Below are 13,319 nucleotides of genomic sequence, written 5' to 3'. Positions count from 1 at the left end.
CAAGCAGATCCAACCAGTCCATTCTAAAGGAGATCAGCCCTGGATGTTCTTTGGAAGGAATGATGCTAAAGCTGAAACTCCAATACTTTGGCCACCTCATGCGAAGAGTTGACTCATTGGAAAAGACTCTGATGCTGGGAGGGACTGGGGGCAGGAGGAGAAGGGGATGACAAAGGATGAGATGGCTGGATGGCATCACCGACTCGATGGACGTGAGTCTGGGTGAACTCCGCGAGTTGGTGATGGACAGGGAGGCCTGGCGTGCCGCGATTCATGGGGTCGCAAAGAGTTGGACACGACTGAGCGACTGAACTGAACTGAACTGAAGGGGAAGGATAGTGTGGAAATGAGAAGAATCACAAGGTTCTTAAGATTGGTAAGAGGTAAAGGAGAGCAAAGTAGGTGAGAAGAATTATATATTATTGAAGACATAACCATCATAAAGCACAGAGGACCCACCAGGTGTTGTGCACTGGCCAAGGGACTTTACACATATGATAGAATTTTGAATCCACATAGAAGTTTTACCATGTGAGTATTACTATTAATACTTTGCAGATGAGGAAACTGAGGTATAGTGAGGTTGCATAACTTGCCTGACATCACACAGTTAGCATGTAATCTGACTGATCCTGAAAGTCGTGTCCCTTCTGCTTTACCACACTTCCTCTTCGTGAGAGGTCAGTCAAGTTTAAGATGACAAGTGTAATGTATGTATGGCTGTTGAGTCTCTAGACACTGGCTTCTCTGGGTTACTGAGTTTCACAGCTTGGCAGCATGGGGGTGCCTGGAAACTTGCCAGCCATGGGAGAAGCCAATATTGCCTGCACAGAAGGAATTTCCTTCCCAACCAAGATGGCCAGGTAACCAGTATCCACGGAGGGCCAACCTGGCTCTCTCCCCAGAATTGGCAAGGGCTCCACATCATCTGGCCCTTAACATCTCCCTTGGGACTCCACCTTCACGCTGCACACTTACCCCCAACCCAAGAGGCTCTTTTCTCTTCCAGTAAATTTATGAACTGGCTGCTCAGACCATTCTCCCCCTGGGAGGACAGGAATCCAAATCAGGGATTTAAGTAAACAGCTCCATTTCCCTTCACAATTACATTCTCCTGCTCCCCAAAAGGGGCTCAAACTATTAGAGTAAAGAGTGAGGCTGAATGAATATAAAATAGAATGGTCCATGCAAAGTCTCTGTTTGTGGGAGTTATAAGGAAAGGTTCATGAGAAGCCCTTTGTCTGGTGTGTAAAATAAATTCTATTCAATGTTGCTAATTGTGAAGCCTCAACAGCATCCCAACTAATATACTAATTAGTAATAACACTTCAACTTATAATAGACTCTAAGAACTTTTTGGAATGAGAATCTTTTAGAATCAAATTCTTACTCATTCCTTGTAGAAATGCCCCACAACACTAATTACTTTAATCTTTCCCATCTTCTCATTTTGCACCTCTGTTATTTTTGAAGAAAGCATTCTAGCCATAAATCCCAACTAGACCCTAGATAGTGGTCCCCTGGCCATCCATAAGCTTCAGCACTCACCACCTCCCCTCTGCCTGCAGGGCTGTGCACAGGTTGACCTTGCAGCTATAGACTGTGTATAAACACAACTTCCTACATGCACCTAGGGACTTATGTGTTAAAAGCCCTTATTTTACACAGGGTAATCCTAGTGGCAGTAGCCAAAGAGAGACACGGAGATAAATTTATAAGACAGCTTTGCTCCTTTCTCATAACTCATTGAGCCAAACAAGACTGTAAGTTCAGCAACAACAGAGGATGATTTATAATTTCTACTCTGCATGTTATCATGGCAAGATATATAAGTGACTTTCACAGAACAGATTTAAAAGTTTGCATGGCAGTTATCAGCGTATTAACACGGGTAATTTGCTTCAGAATTTAATGTCGTTTAATACATTTAGTACACAGAATTTGGAATCAGTACTGCCTAGGGTTGCCATCTTGGGTCTGATACTTGCTATGTGACCTTGGGTGAGCTACTTAACCTCTCAGTAGCTTCATCTGTAAAATGGGGCTAATATTAACAATGACCTCATTGCATTGTTAGGATTAAACAAGCTAATGCGTGTCAAGTGCTTCAAACAATGCATGGTACATGGTAAACACTCAATAAAAGTGTGCTGGTATCATTTCCCTTCTCATCATATTCCATAATAACTGAAATGGTCACAGTCCCATCAGACCAGGGTCCCAAAATGAATTAAACATTGAATTAATTTTAGTACAAATAAGAAAATAATACCTCTTGAACTAAAACTTTAAAGGATACTGACATTTACTTATTTAATTCATCATAGTTACAGAACTGGTAAAAAATAAATAAAATTCTTCGAGGGCCAAGCACAATTCTGAACATTCTTTGCTCTAGAAACATGTATATCTAGAGTGAACAAAGTCTTTCCAAGAAGAAACAAAGGACAAGCATAGAAGAGCTGTGTGGCTTTTAATAGCCTACTGCTCAGGAGTTCCCTGTGCTTCAGCTCAAAGTTGGGCCCGGCTGGTTGAGAGCTCCAGAGAATGGCCAGGTCCCCTCTGTGTCCTCAGCCTGAGCCTCAGGTCAAAGGTGACTCCATCCTGTGTCTCAGTTTATCTTTTTTAGCAATGTCCTAATACTGAATATGTAAACAGTTCCAAGAAACCCCCGCTGCTGGGAGGTGAAAATTTCATCATTGAAACTGTCAATATCACCAGGCTTCTTTTCTGGGAATTGTTACATTCAACCTCAGGACAGCTTCATATTGTGCTGATTTGGTTCCAGTTATTTTTATCATCCTAAATTAAGCATGCACTGATGCTCAATTTATTATGCTCAATATATTAGTACATACTAATATATGTACTATTAGTTACTAAAGAACGCATTTGTAAAGTCATACCCTCCTTTGGATATATATTACAAGGAAACACACTTGAAGCTTGCCTCCACAATTCCAAGATTTTGGATAACTGAAAGAACATGGATACTTTTGTTTTAAAAAGTTTTCCTACCTGCTGAAATACATGTAGAACTGACTGTTTAAAAAGGCCATGTGTTGTTCCATAGAAGCTAATTTTTTGTCTTATTTTTTAGAGAAAGGCAAATAAATATACAGTGGATTCTTCTAACAATAAATGATGGTGATAATAAAAAAAATAGGAAGATACAATGAAAATTTAATCAATAAGGAAAAATTTTAGATAACTAAATAACAAAACATTGCATGTTGTCCTCAAGATTAAAGGAGAATATGGGAAGCATTCTGAAAACTACAAAGTGTTATATTAGAGCAGAATATTATTAATGAAAATAACAGATTCCACTTGAAAATTGTTATTTGTGATATGCTATGTTATATTATGTTTCTGAAAGCACTGATGAAAAATCTACAATCATTATCCCAAGAACCTTAAACGAGAAGCAGTGTAACCAAGGTCATTAGGGGCTCCATCCACAGTGGAGTTACCTGGGACTGAAGAATTTCACTAGAACACCAGGACAGGAATGCAAAGGAGAAACTGACATCTCTGTCTGTCCACTGGTTGGTGTCCCAGCCTAGAGGGCAGGGAATGTAAAAGTGGAAATTGAGAGAACCTCTGTGGGTTAGAAATCAGGGTGGTCAACTGTGCTTTTGAAGAGACAAAAGCAAAGTCGACAATGCAGTTCTTAGCCAACCAGAAGTAGGCTCAATGCGAGGAAGACTGTGCCAAAGAAAAAACAGAGCTGTAGATGAATTTTGGTAAATGATTACAAGACCATAAACAGTCAGATGATGGGGTGGGATGAACCTAGATATGACCCTGCTTTGCTCAGTAAACAGGGTAGTTAAGAAAAAGTGTAAGCTTCTGACTGGGAATAAGAGGTAGGGTATGACTTCCCTAGTGGCTGAGACGGTAAAGCATCTGCCTATAATGTGGGAGACCTGGGTTTGATCCCTGGATTGGGAAGATCCCCTGGAGAAGGAAATGGCAACCCACCCCAGTACTCTTGCCTAGAAAATTCTGTGGACAGAGGAGCCTGGTAGGCTACAGTTCATGGGGTTGCAAAGAGTCGGACACTTCACTTTCACTGCTAAGAAATGATACAGACAGAAAACTGTTAATGCCTGAGCAGGGTTAAAGTCAGTCATGCTGGAGTCAGTGTATCACCTCTGTGCCTATACATTATCTTTCTGCATCTAGTGCCTCACATGGGCAGAGCAGCTTCTATCGTAAGCCTGTACATTTATCCTGTGGAAATTCAGGAGGAAGGCTTAGGCCTCATGCTGATAGAAGAGAGATTCCTGAACCCCTGATAGGTGGTGGTAAAACAGGATCAAGAGCAGAGCTGAAGAAAGTACTCTTTGGGAGGTGGCTAGAGGCCAGGTGAGTGGTGAACAACTTGCCTGCCAGTGCAGGAGACATAAGAGATCTGGGCTCGATTCCTGGGTGGGGAAGATCCCCTGGAGGAAGGCATGGCAACCCACTCCAGTATTCTTGCCTGGAGAATCCCATGGACAGAGGAGCCTGGCGGGCTACAATCCATAGGCTCACAAAGAGTCAGACACAGCTGAAGCAACGTAGCACGCATGCACAGAGGCTAGGCTGTGCATAAGCACCTGCATATTATGCAGAAGCAAACTGTGTTTGGATGAAAGAAGCTAGAAAAGAAAGAAGAAAGGAAAGAAAACTGACTGCTATTATCTCAAATACTCTAGCTTAAGATAAATGGAAAAAGGTTGCATTTTATTAATAAAATACATACATATAAACTCATTTATAGAGCAGCCCCTTAAAAATCCATCCATCATATGTGGTCCTAAGCCAACAAACCCACTTGGATATTTAAGGAAGATGAAGTATTTTTCAAACTTTATCTTAAGAAATCCAAGACACCGTGGCACCGTCTTAGCAGTCCCTGGTTGTGTGTGGAGGGAAGGAGGGGCCAAGCAAGTGGGGCCATAGCTACTTTAGTATTTCTTAAGTCAGAAAAGTTCTTTTCATTTTTAATTGGAGCATAATTGCTTTACAATGTTTTGCTAGTTTTTGCCATATGACAACATGACTCAGTCATAAGTATACATATGTACCCTCCCTCTTGAATCTTCTTCCTACTCTCCTAGGTTGTCACAGAGCACTGGGTTGAGTTCCCTGTGTTTTAAGAGCAGCTTCCCACTGGCTATCTATTTCACACATGGTAATGTATATGTTCCAAAGCTACTATCTCAATTTGTCCAACCCTCTGTGTCCTCTGCTCTCTGTCTCTATTTCTGCCCTTTAGACAGGTTCATCATTACCATTTTCCCTAGATTCCGTATATATTCACTAAGACAGTATTTTTCTCTTTCTGATTCACGTCACTCTGTATAACAGGCTCTAGGTTCATCCACCTCACTGGAACTGACTCTAATTCATCCCTTTTTATGTCCGAGTAATATTCCATTGTACATATGTACCCCAATTTCTTTATCCATTCATTTGTCGATGGGTACCTAGATTGCTTCCATGTCCTAGCTGCTGCAAATAGTAAGTAGTGCTGCAATGAACACTGTGGTACGTGTGTCTTTTTGAATTATGGCTTTCTCTGGGTATATGCCAAGTTGTGGGACTGCTGGGTCATATGGTAGTTTTATTCCTATATTTTTTAAAGAAATCTCCATACTATTCTCCACTGTGGTTTTATCAGTTTACATTTCCGCCAACTGTGCAAGACGGTTCCCTTTTTTCCACATCCTCTTCAGCATTTATTGCTTGTACATTTTTTGATGATGTCTGTTCTGACTGGTAGGAGGTGATACCTCATTGTAGTTTTGATTTGCATTTCTCTAATAATGAGCAATGTTGAGCATTGTTTGTGTTTATTGGCCATCTGAATGTCTTCTTTGGAGAAATGTCTGTTTAGGTCTTCTCCCATTTTTGATTGCGTTGTTTTTCTGATATTGAGCTGCATGAGCTGCTTGTAGTAATATATTTTGGAGATTAGTCCTTTGTCAATTGCTTCATTTGCAATTATTTTCACCCATTCTGAGAAAAATGCTCTACTTTTATCTGCTTTATCTAAGAGGGATTCATATAGGATTTTATTTGATAAGAGATCACTGGTCAAGTGGGAAGAGCTCAGGAAAGGCTGAGTGGGAATCCTGGCACTGCCATTTACCAACTCTCTGATGGGAATATTTCCTAACCTCTTTAAACCTTAGTTTCCAGTTTTACAAAATGGATAGAATAATATTTACAGGATTTTTGTGAGAAGTAAATAAGATAAAGCTGTATAGTACATAGCAAGAAGGCTTAGCACATAACAGGCCTTAGCTAAATGTTAGTTCCCTCTCTGAAAGATAGGATATGCATACATACATGCTTAAATATACAAATAGATATATTATATGTGTGTGTGTATAGATATATATAGAAAGAGACTTCCCAGTTGGCATTACTGGTAAAGAACCTGCCTGCCAATGCAGGAGATGTAAGAGATGCAGGTTTGATCCCTGGGTTGAGAAGATCCCCTGGAGGAGGGCATGGCAACCAATTCCAGTACTCTTGCCTGGAGAATCCAATGGACAGAGGAGCCTGACAGGCTACAATCCATAGGGTTGCAAAGAGTTGGACACCACTGAAGCAACTTAGCATGCACGTGCTCTCTCACACACACACACATTTGCATAAGCCTCCACAGACAGTTCTGTAACCTGTAGACATGCAATAGGTATACTGAGAAAGATGCTGGCAGTCAGCAGCCTCACCTTTTTCAGCATTTCCTGACTGTGGCTGCTAGCATAAATGCTCAGCATTGATTCATACTTTCTTTCTGTATTTTCAGCAGTTACCCTCAGTTTTCATCAGCTACACAAAGAGATTTTAAAAGATTTTTAAATACTATTGTTTTGAATAAGCTAAGTCAGTTCACGAGGAAAATTAACCTAGATAGCATTTTAAACAAATGGACTCGGAACTTCCCTGGTGGTCCAGTGGTTAAGAATCTGCCTGTCAATGCAGGGGATACAGGTTTGACCCTTGGTCCAGGAGGATTCCACATGGTGCAGGGTAACTAAACCCATGCATCCAAAGCCCCATCCTCTGCATCAAGAGAAGCCACGGGCAGCACAGAGAAGAGGAGCCTCTGCTCACCGCAGCTAGAGAAAAGCCCACGTGTAGTTAATGAAGACCCACCACAGCCAAAAAAAAAAAACCAAATGGACTCATAGACTGAGCTTAAAAGGAACTTTAGAGTGCATCCACGCAACATCCTTATTTAAGAAAAGCACAGAGAGGAGGTAGCCAAATCAAACTGGCACAGTGAGCAGCTAGCACAATTTCCAGAGGGTCATAGCAGTCCTGACAGCTTTCCAGGCTGATTAGTTCATGCTGCCGATTGGACAGACAATGGACAAGGCAGAGAAAAGCTAAAGGGAAGAGTCACTGGGAACACTATCCCAATTTAATGCCATTAAGATCACAGAAATCTCTAACAACAAATACTAATTGCAAAATATGAAATGAAATGCTAACAGTCAATTTTACCATCCTAATTCCATAATTAATTAGCTTTGTGACATTAGGCAAGTTACTTAACTAAAGTCTACTTCTGGATGCTTAAAATAAGGTGTTAATACCTATCTTAAAGCCTTGTTAGGAAGTATTCTAGAGGATTCTTGTCTAACCTCAGTCTAATGAGAAAAATATCAGACAAACTCAAACTGAGAGACATTCTACAAAATAATTAACCAATTCTCTTCAAAAAGGCCAAGGTCATGAAAGACTGAGGAAGTGCCATTGACTGGGGGAGGCATGACAACTAAATGCAGTATGGGATCCCGGATTTGATCCTAAGCCAGGAGACTAGTGGAAAAATCGGTGAAATTTGAAATTGTCCCATGTTAATTTCTTGGCTTTGGTAAGTATATTATGCAAGATGAAGCTGCTTGGTGAAGCATATACAGGAATGCTCTGTACTCATTTTGCGACTCTTTATCCCAAATGATTTTTTTTAATGCTTTTTAAAAAAGAGCGATTTTAAAAAAAGACTTGTTGTAAGAACTAAACACAAGATCTAAAATCTAATACATTGCCTATTTTTTGGCAGGCATGATTCCTTCATTGAATAACCATAGGTCACATTTAGTGACCATAAACAGTAGAAACAGTATGTTAATACTGGGCCAAATCCAGGATGGGACAGCTAATAAGAAGTGTGTTGTTCAACAGTGATAAAATGTGGACATTTTATACTTCACCTGAATGATCACAAATATTCTTGCAAAAGTCTACTAACCATCAATATTTCACTCTTTGCACAATACAATCATAAGTTAGTGCTTAAGTAAGTGTGGATTCTTGGTTTGGTCAAAGATGACAGGCTTAAATTTACCTAATGCCATCAGTGTTTAAACATAAAATGTCAGATCTTCATTCCTCTGACTCTGTGACTACTCTCATCTTGTCAGACTTCACTGGTTTCCTGTCAGGTAACACCTGGCAAAATAAACCGCTTTCATATAAATTGTAGACATTCATAATGAGTAAGGCTTGATACACTATTATTTCTGTTTTCTCTCTAGCTTTCATTTTAAACTTGATTCTACATTTAGCCTTGAAGGGCAAAAGCCTCCTCTTGAGATAACTGAAGGTCCCCAATGCCATGGTTATTAACCAAGATTTTGCTTTCATAGGAAATCATTAAAACAACCTATGAATCTCAATACTCTGGCAAAGTACTGCCACGGTTCATCCACTTTTGCTTCTCACCTCAGGAAGTGACTGTACAGCCAAAACTAATAAGAAGCAAATTGCTATTTCTTACTTGTTGATAGAATCATTCATGTGATAAATACACATTTCTTTTCATTATATTATAGCCCTGCAAAATAACTTTTGTTTTCTACAAAGGTTATGAGATATCATAAAAGTGTCTAATGCATCTGGTTTAAGAATCCAATTCTTCCTTCACATATTTCTGCATCTGTTCACAAAATCTCTTTGACTTCAAAGGAAGCTTTTCAAGTGAAAAAGAAGATACATACGGGAAAAATGGCCATAAATTTTTCATTTTCTAAAGCCATTTTAATAACTTTTCTAAGGCCATTTTAAATAACAGCACTGTGGGACAAGTACTGTCCCACAAACTCTCCCTCAGAGATCTACAATAGCACAGATGATATGATGGCTATGCATTCATCTGAAGATTTATGTTTTAAGACTTGTTTCTGGGTCTGAGAGTGGTATCTCTTCAATTTAGAACATGTGAAAACTACAGAAAGCTTAAAGAAGAACACTTAAATCACTTTTAATCCATTACTTAGGAAGACCAAAGAGAAAGCAAAAAAAGTTAAGAACAGTTGTTTCCTTCTAGTCCTTTTTCCTGTACATAGATACTTACATAAATATTTATTTGCAAATATAATATTATGACACTGTGAATGTAATTTTGTACCTTTTCTCAATTGGTCTTTCAAAAGACTGCACTAGTCCTTCAAACCATCATTTTTAATGACTGAAAATTACAGGAGGCAGTGGAGGACTAAATTAGGAATTTGGAATTAGCAAATACAGACTACTATATATAAAACACATAAACAACACGGTCCTACTGTATAGCACAGGGAACTACATCCCATATGCAGCAATAAGCCATAATGGAAAAGAATCTGAAAAAGAATTTTAAAATTTACATGTAGAATTATGCTTTAAGAAGTGCTCTTTCGTATATTTAATTTGTATTCTACCAAAAGCTAAATTAAAGGTTTGAGAACACTATTTTGGAGAATCTACATCTTGAAACAATCTAGATTAACAGTTGATTAAGATAACTGTATTCATAAATGCCACTGAAACAATAGTAGAGATTTCAAATTCTATTCTTTAGCGTTTATAATGATTTAATGCCCTAAACTTCCTGGGACAAGCATTAGCAGACTGTAGTTTGATTCCCTTTTCTCTTTGATTCTGTTTCTCATGACATTCACAACTCTTGAGTTTGTTATGAGAGGGAATTTGAGTCTAAGATTTAGTAACTTTGGATTCACAGGTTTTATTATGCTATTACCTAGAAATATAGTATATAACTATAGTAATCAACCAAATCTCCCCGCCCACTCAGCTTGTGGGATCTTAGTTCTCCCACCAGGGATTGAACCCACACCCTCAGCAGTGAAACCTCAGAGTCCTAACCACTGGACCGCCAAGAATTCCCAGAAATCAACCAATTCTGGTACTACAGAATCAAATCTCCAAACTTCAAAGAGAGGGATATTTGCTGTATTTATCTAAGTAGCAATCAATTCTTACTTAACTATGCCACCTGAAATTTAAAACAACATTTAAATAACTGTTTTGATAAATAACTTTCCAGTGTAATATCCTCTGTTCTTAGAAGAATCTGGTTAGGCCAATATCTATGAAGAACACTTAAGCACAGAAAGTTAAGTAATTATGGGATGATTAGAAAACCAAGTTGAATTTATATCTGGGTTTTGATAATTAATATCACTGCTTTGCTTTGGCTTCGTTATCGTGGAGCCACTCATTTTTCAAAGCGTGAAGTAACACTGTCATCAGTCTAACCCTTCTTCCACCCATTTTGCTGAAGAAAGGAAGTCCAGAGAGAGAAAATGATTTGTCATGTCACACTTCCTTGGTGGCTCAGATGGTAAAGAATCCGCCTGCAATGCGGGAGCCTTGGGTTCAGTTCCTAGGTTGTGAAGATACCCTGGAGGAGGGCATGGCAACCCACTCCAATATTCTTGCCTAGAGAATTCCATGGACAGAGGAGCCTGGTAACAGCAGTGCTACCAGACAGGACCACACCTTTGGAAAGCTTGCTTAAATTCCTTCATAGAACCTTCTACATACAGGTCTGCTTCCGGACAATGGGGAGAAATAGAGTGGAAGGTACACTGACATTGTTCAAGTATCGCACTGCCAGAGAGAGGATGCCATGAGGGTGCACCTCCTTAAACATTCTAATTACTAATGAGGTGTCTTCTCCAATTTCTCCGCCAGGTCCCTTGGCTTACTGTTAGGGAAAGGAAAGTAAACATCAGGACGAGGGCAGTGCCAGATGGACTCGCTCTCTGGTGTCTGACAACTTCACACAGGGAAGAGCTTCCCGGGTTGCCCGGCAACAGTGGAGCTACGGCGCCCAGAGACTAAGGTACAAAGGCCAAGTGGGCAAGCGGCGGCGCGCACCTCCCACCAGGGGCGCGTTACGTCACGCGTATCCTTGCAACGTCCTCACGCTCCGAGTAGGAAGGCACTCTTAGGTGAATCAACCTTAGGAACGGAAGAGCTCGGTACTCTCCAGAGAAAACGGGGAGGGTGAAGCAAAAGGAGGGAGGAAAGGGGCGAGAAGGACCTAGCGAGATGGGAAACCGGCGGAAGAAGGGCGAGCATTGGTTACCTGGGGAACGGGAGCAGCGTCGGGTCCTTGATGAAGTGCCCGGATGAAGTTCCAGCACTCACGCGCTTTCCGCATTGAGTGCAGCGCCATCTTGAAAAGGGCGGAGCCGTCTTGTCTTGAGTGACATCTGGTCAGAGGAAATCCCAGATTCTCAGCGCGTTTGCTTGCTGCGCATGCGCCCTTGCTCTCTGGGCGGTCCTCTGAGCTGGAGTGTGGTGGGAGTCCGGCATTCGCAGAGCAGCTGTGGATTAGGATCCGGATGTGTCTTGACTTTAGTTTATGCCATGGAGACCTAGTATTTGCGCAGGTTTCTTGAAGGACGAGATATTAGTAACAGTTTTAAACTGGAAGAAAGTCAAAAAGCCTTTCGGATCCTAACCGTCCTGAGGCAAGCATTTAAGAAGTTTCTCTTGCAGTGGGACCTCCCTAATCCTCTTAGAGGGCAGCAGGTGGTTTTTTGAGAGCTATGTGGCCTCGTTAATGCAGGTGATCTGCAAACGTTTGCTGAACCCGGCCGTCTGCTAGGTATTGAAAGTGCAAAGACACATCTTGCCTTCAAGTAGTGTATGGGGTAGCAGATAAATGATGCACTGTTTTAGGTGTTAAAGAAGTAAATGCCAACATTGGGAAAGTGGGATGGTAAAGACTGTGGTGCTTCAGCCTCCCCTAAAGAAGACTTCAGAAGGAAGGAGATACTTGATAGAAGAAAGGGTTTTGAGTTTTAGCTTAAATTATGAGAAGAGTTAACAGGGTACTCCTACCTCTGTTAATGTACCCAAAAATCTGTCAGTAAAAATATTGGGAAAGATTCGTTAGAATTCATTTATGTGTTTTATTGTATTTATTCATTAGGGAGAGGTAGGAGATAAATGCAGGACATAAAAAGATACCGATACACTTAATGGAACTGAAATTAACAAAGACAAAACTATTCAACTAAAACCCTTCAATAAAAATTTCGTAAGAGAGGTACAGAGTACTGGTGAAGTTCAAGCATAATTGATGTAATTCAGAAGTAAGCAGAGAAGGAATCATAGGAATGAGGGCAAAAAGAACAAACAAAAACACTAAGGAAATCAAGTCTCGTTCTTCGACAGAACTAATCTGTTTGGTTGTCTCTGTTAAATATGAGGTGCTTGTAGTACTTGAAAATATGGCACCAATTAGATAGATAGGTCTGGACCTCAGGAAAGAGGTCTGAGCTACAAAACAGATGGTAATTGAATCCAAGAAAACCTTTGAGACTAGGAGGTAGAGTTTGTGGAATAAAAGTAGTCAGATGATAGAAATTGAAGGGGGTTGCCAAAATGTGTTTAAAAATCCCCCAAATGTGATATTACTGAAACCCAGGAAAGAGACCTTGCCAGCAGAAGTGATGATTGATCTTTATAAAGATGTGAACTTATAAACATGCAGTTTTATAAATGCCTTGGTTTTATACTCATGTGTACAGTAAAGCATTAACATTATAAAACATGGTTTTTTTTTTTTACTGGTATATTATTAATTAGATTTAATGACCCTAGGAATTAGTAAAATTGAACTTCTAACATCCTCAGCCATCTGGATTATAAGATAAAGCCTAACAGTTGAAGAGGAGGGTTTTGGCAGAAAGCTGTCACAGGATCTGCCCACTCTACTTCCTCCAACAGTTAAGTTTAGTCTTTTATCTCTGGAGACTCAACATGACTGATGATATTTTCATGGGACATATTTCCAAGACATGCTTCCATTGAAGAAGGTCTGTCAGGACAGCAGCAGTGTAATCACTTCAGTATATATTTTTTAAAAGTAAGTTCTTTTCTTAAAGACCTACTGTATAGCACAGGGTGCTGAATCTTTTGTAACTACAAGGGGGAAAAAATCTTCTAAAAAATGTGTGTGTGTGTGTGTGTGTGTGTGTATAGGGGCTTCCCAGGTAGCTCAGATGGTAAAG

General features: G+C 40.1%; 1 protein-coding gene across 2 annotated transcripts in view; it reads right to left on the bottom strand.

The window, feature by feature from the left end:
• The window catches only part of WARS2 (tryptophanyl tRNA synthetase 2, mitochondrial), a 94,485-nt gene extending 82,995 nt beyond the window's left edge, over window positions 1-11,490 (bottom strand). The window contains exon 1 of one of the 2 annotated variants that reach the window (XM_010847217.1): window positions 11,384-11,490. In XM_010847217.1, coding sequence (XP_010845519.1) covers window positions 11,384-11,473 — 90 coding nt within the window. In that variant the 5' untranslated portion in view covers window positions 11,474-11,490. The remainder of the gene's footprint in view (window positions 1-11,383) is intronic. The other variant, XM_010847218.1, reaches the window with a different exon arrangement.
• Window positions 11,491-13,319: the final 1,829 nt, after the last annotated feature.

Source organism: Bison bison, unplaced genomic scaffold, assembly GCF_000754665.1.
Source record: "Bison bison bison isolate TAMUID 2011002044 unplaced genomic scaffold, Bison_UMD1.0 scf7180017864247, whole genome shotgun sequence".
Taxonomy (NCBI): domain Eukaryota; kingdom Metazoa; phylum Chordata; class Mammalia; order Artiodactyla; family Bovidae; genus Bison; species Bison bison.
Note: the sequence above shows the minus strand (reverse complement) of the source record. Positions and strands in the feature narration are given on the sequence as shown.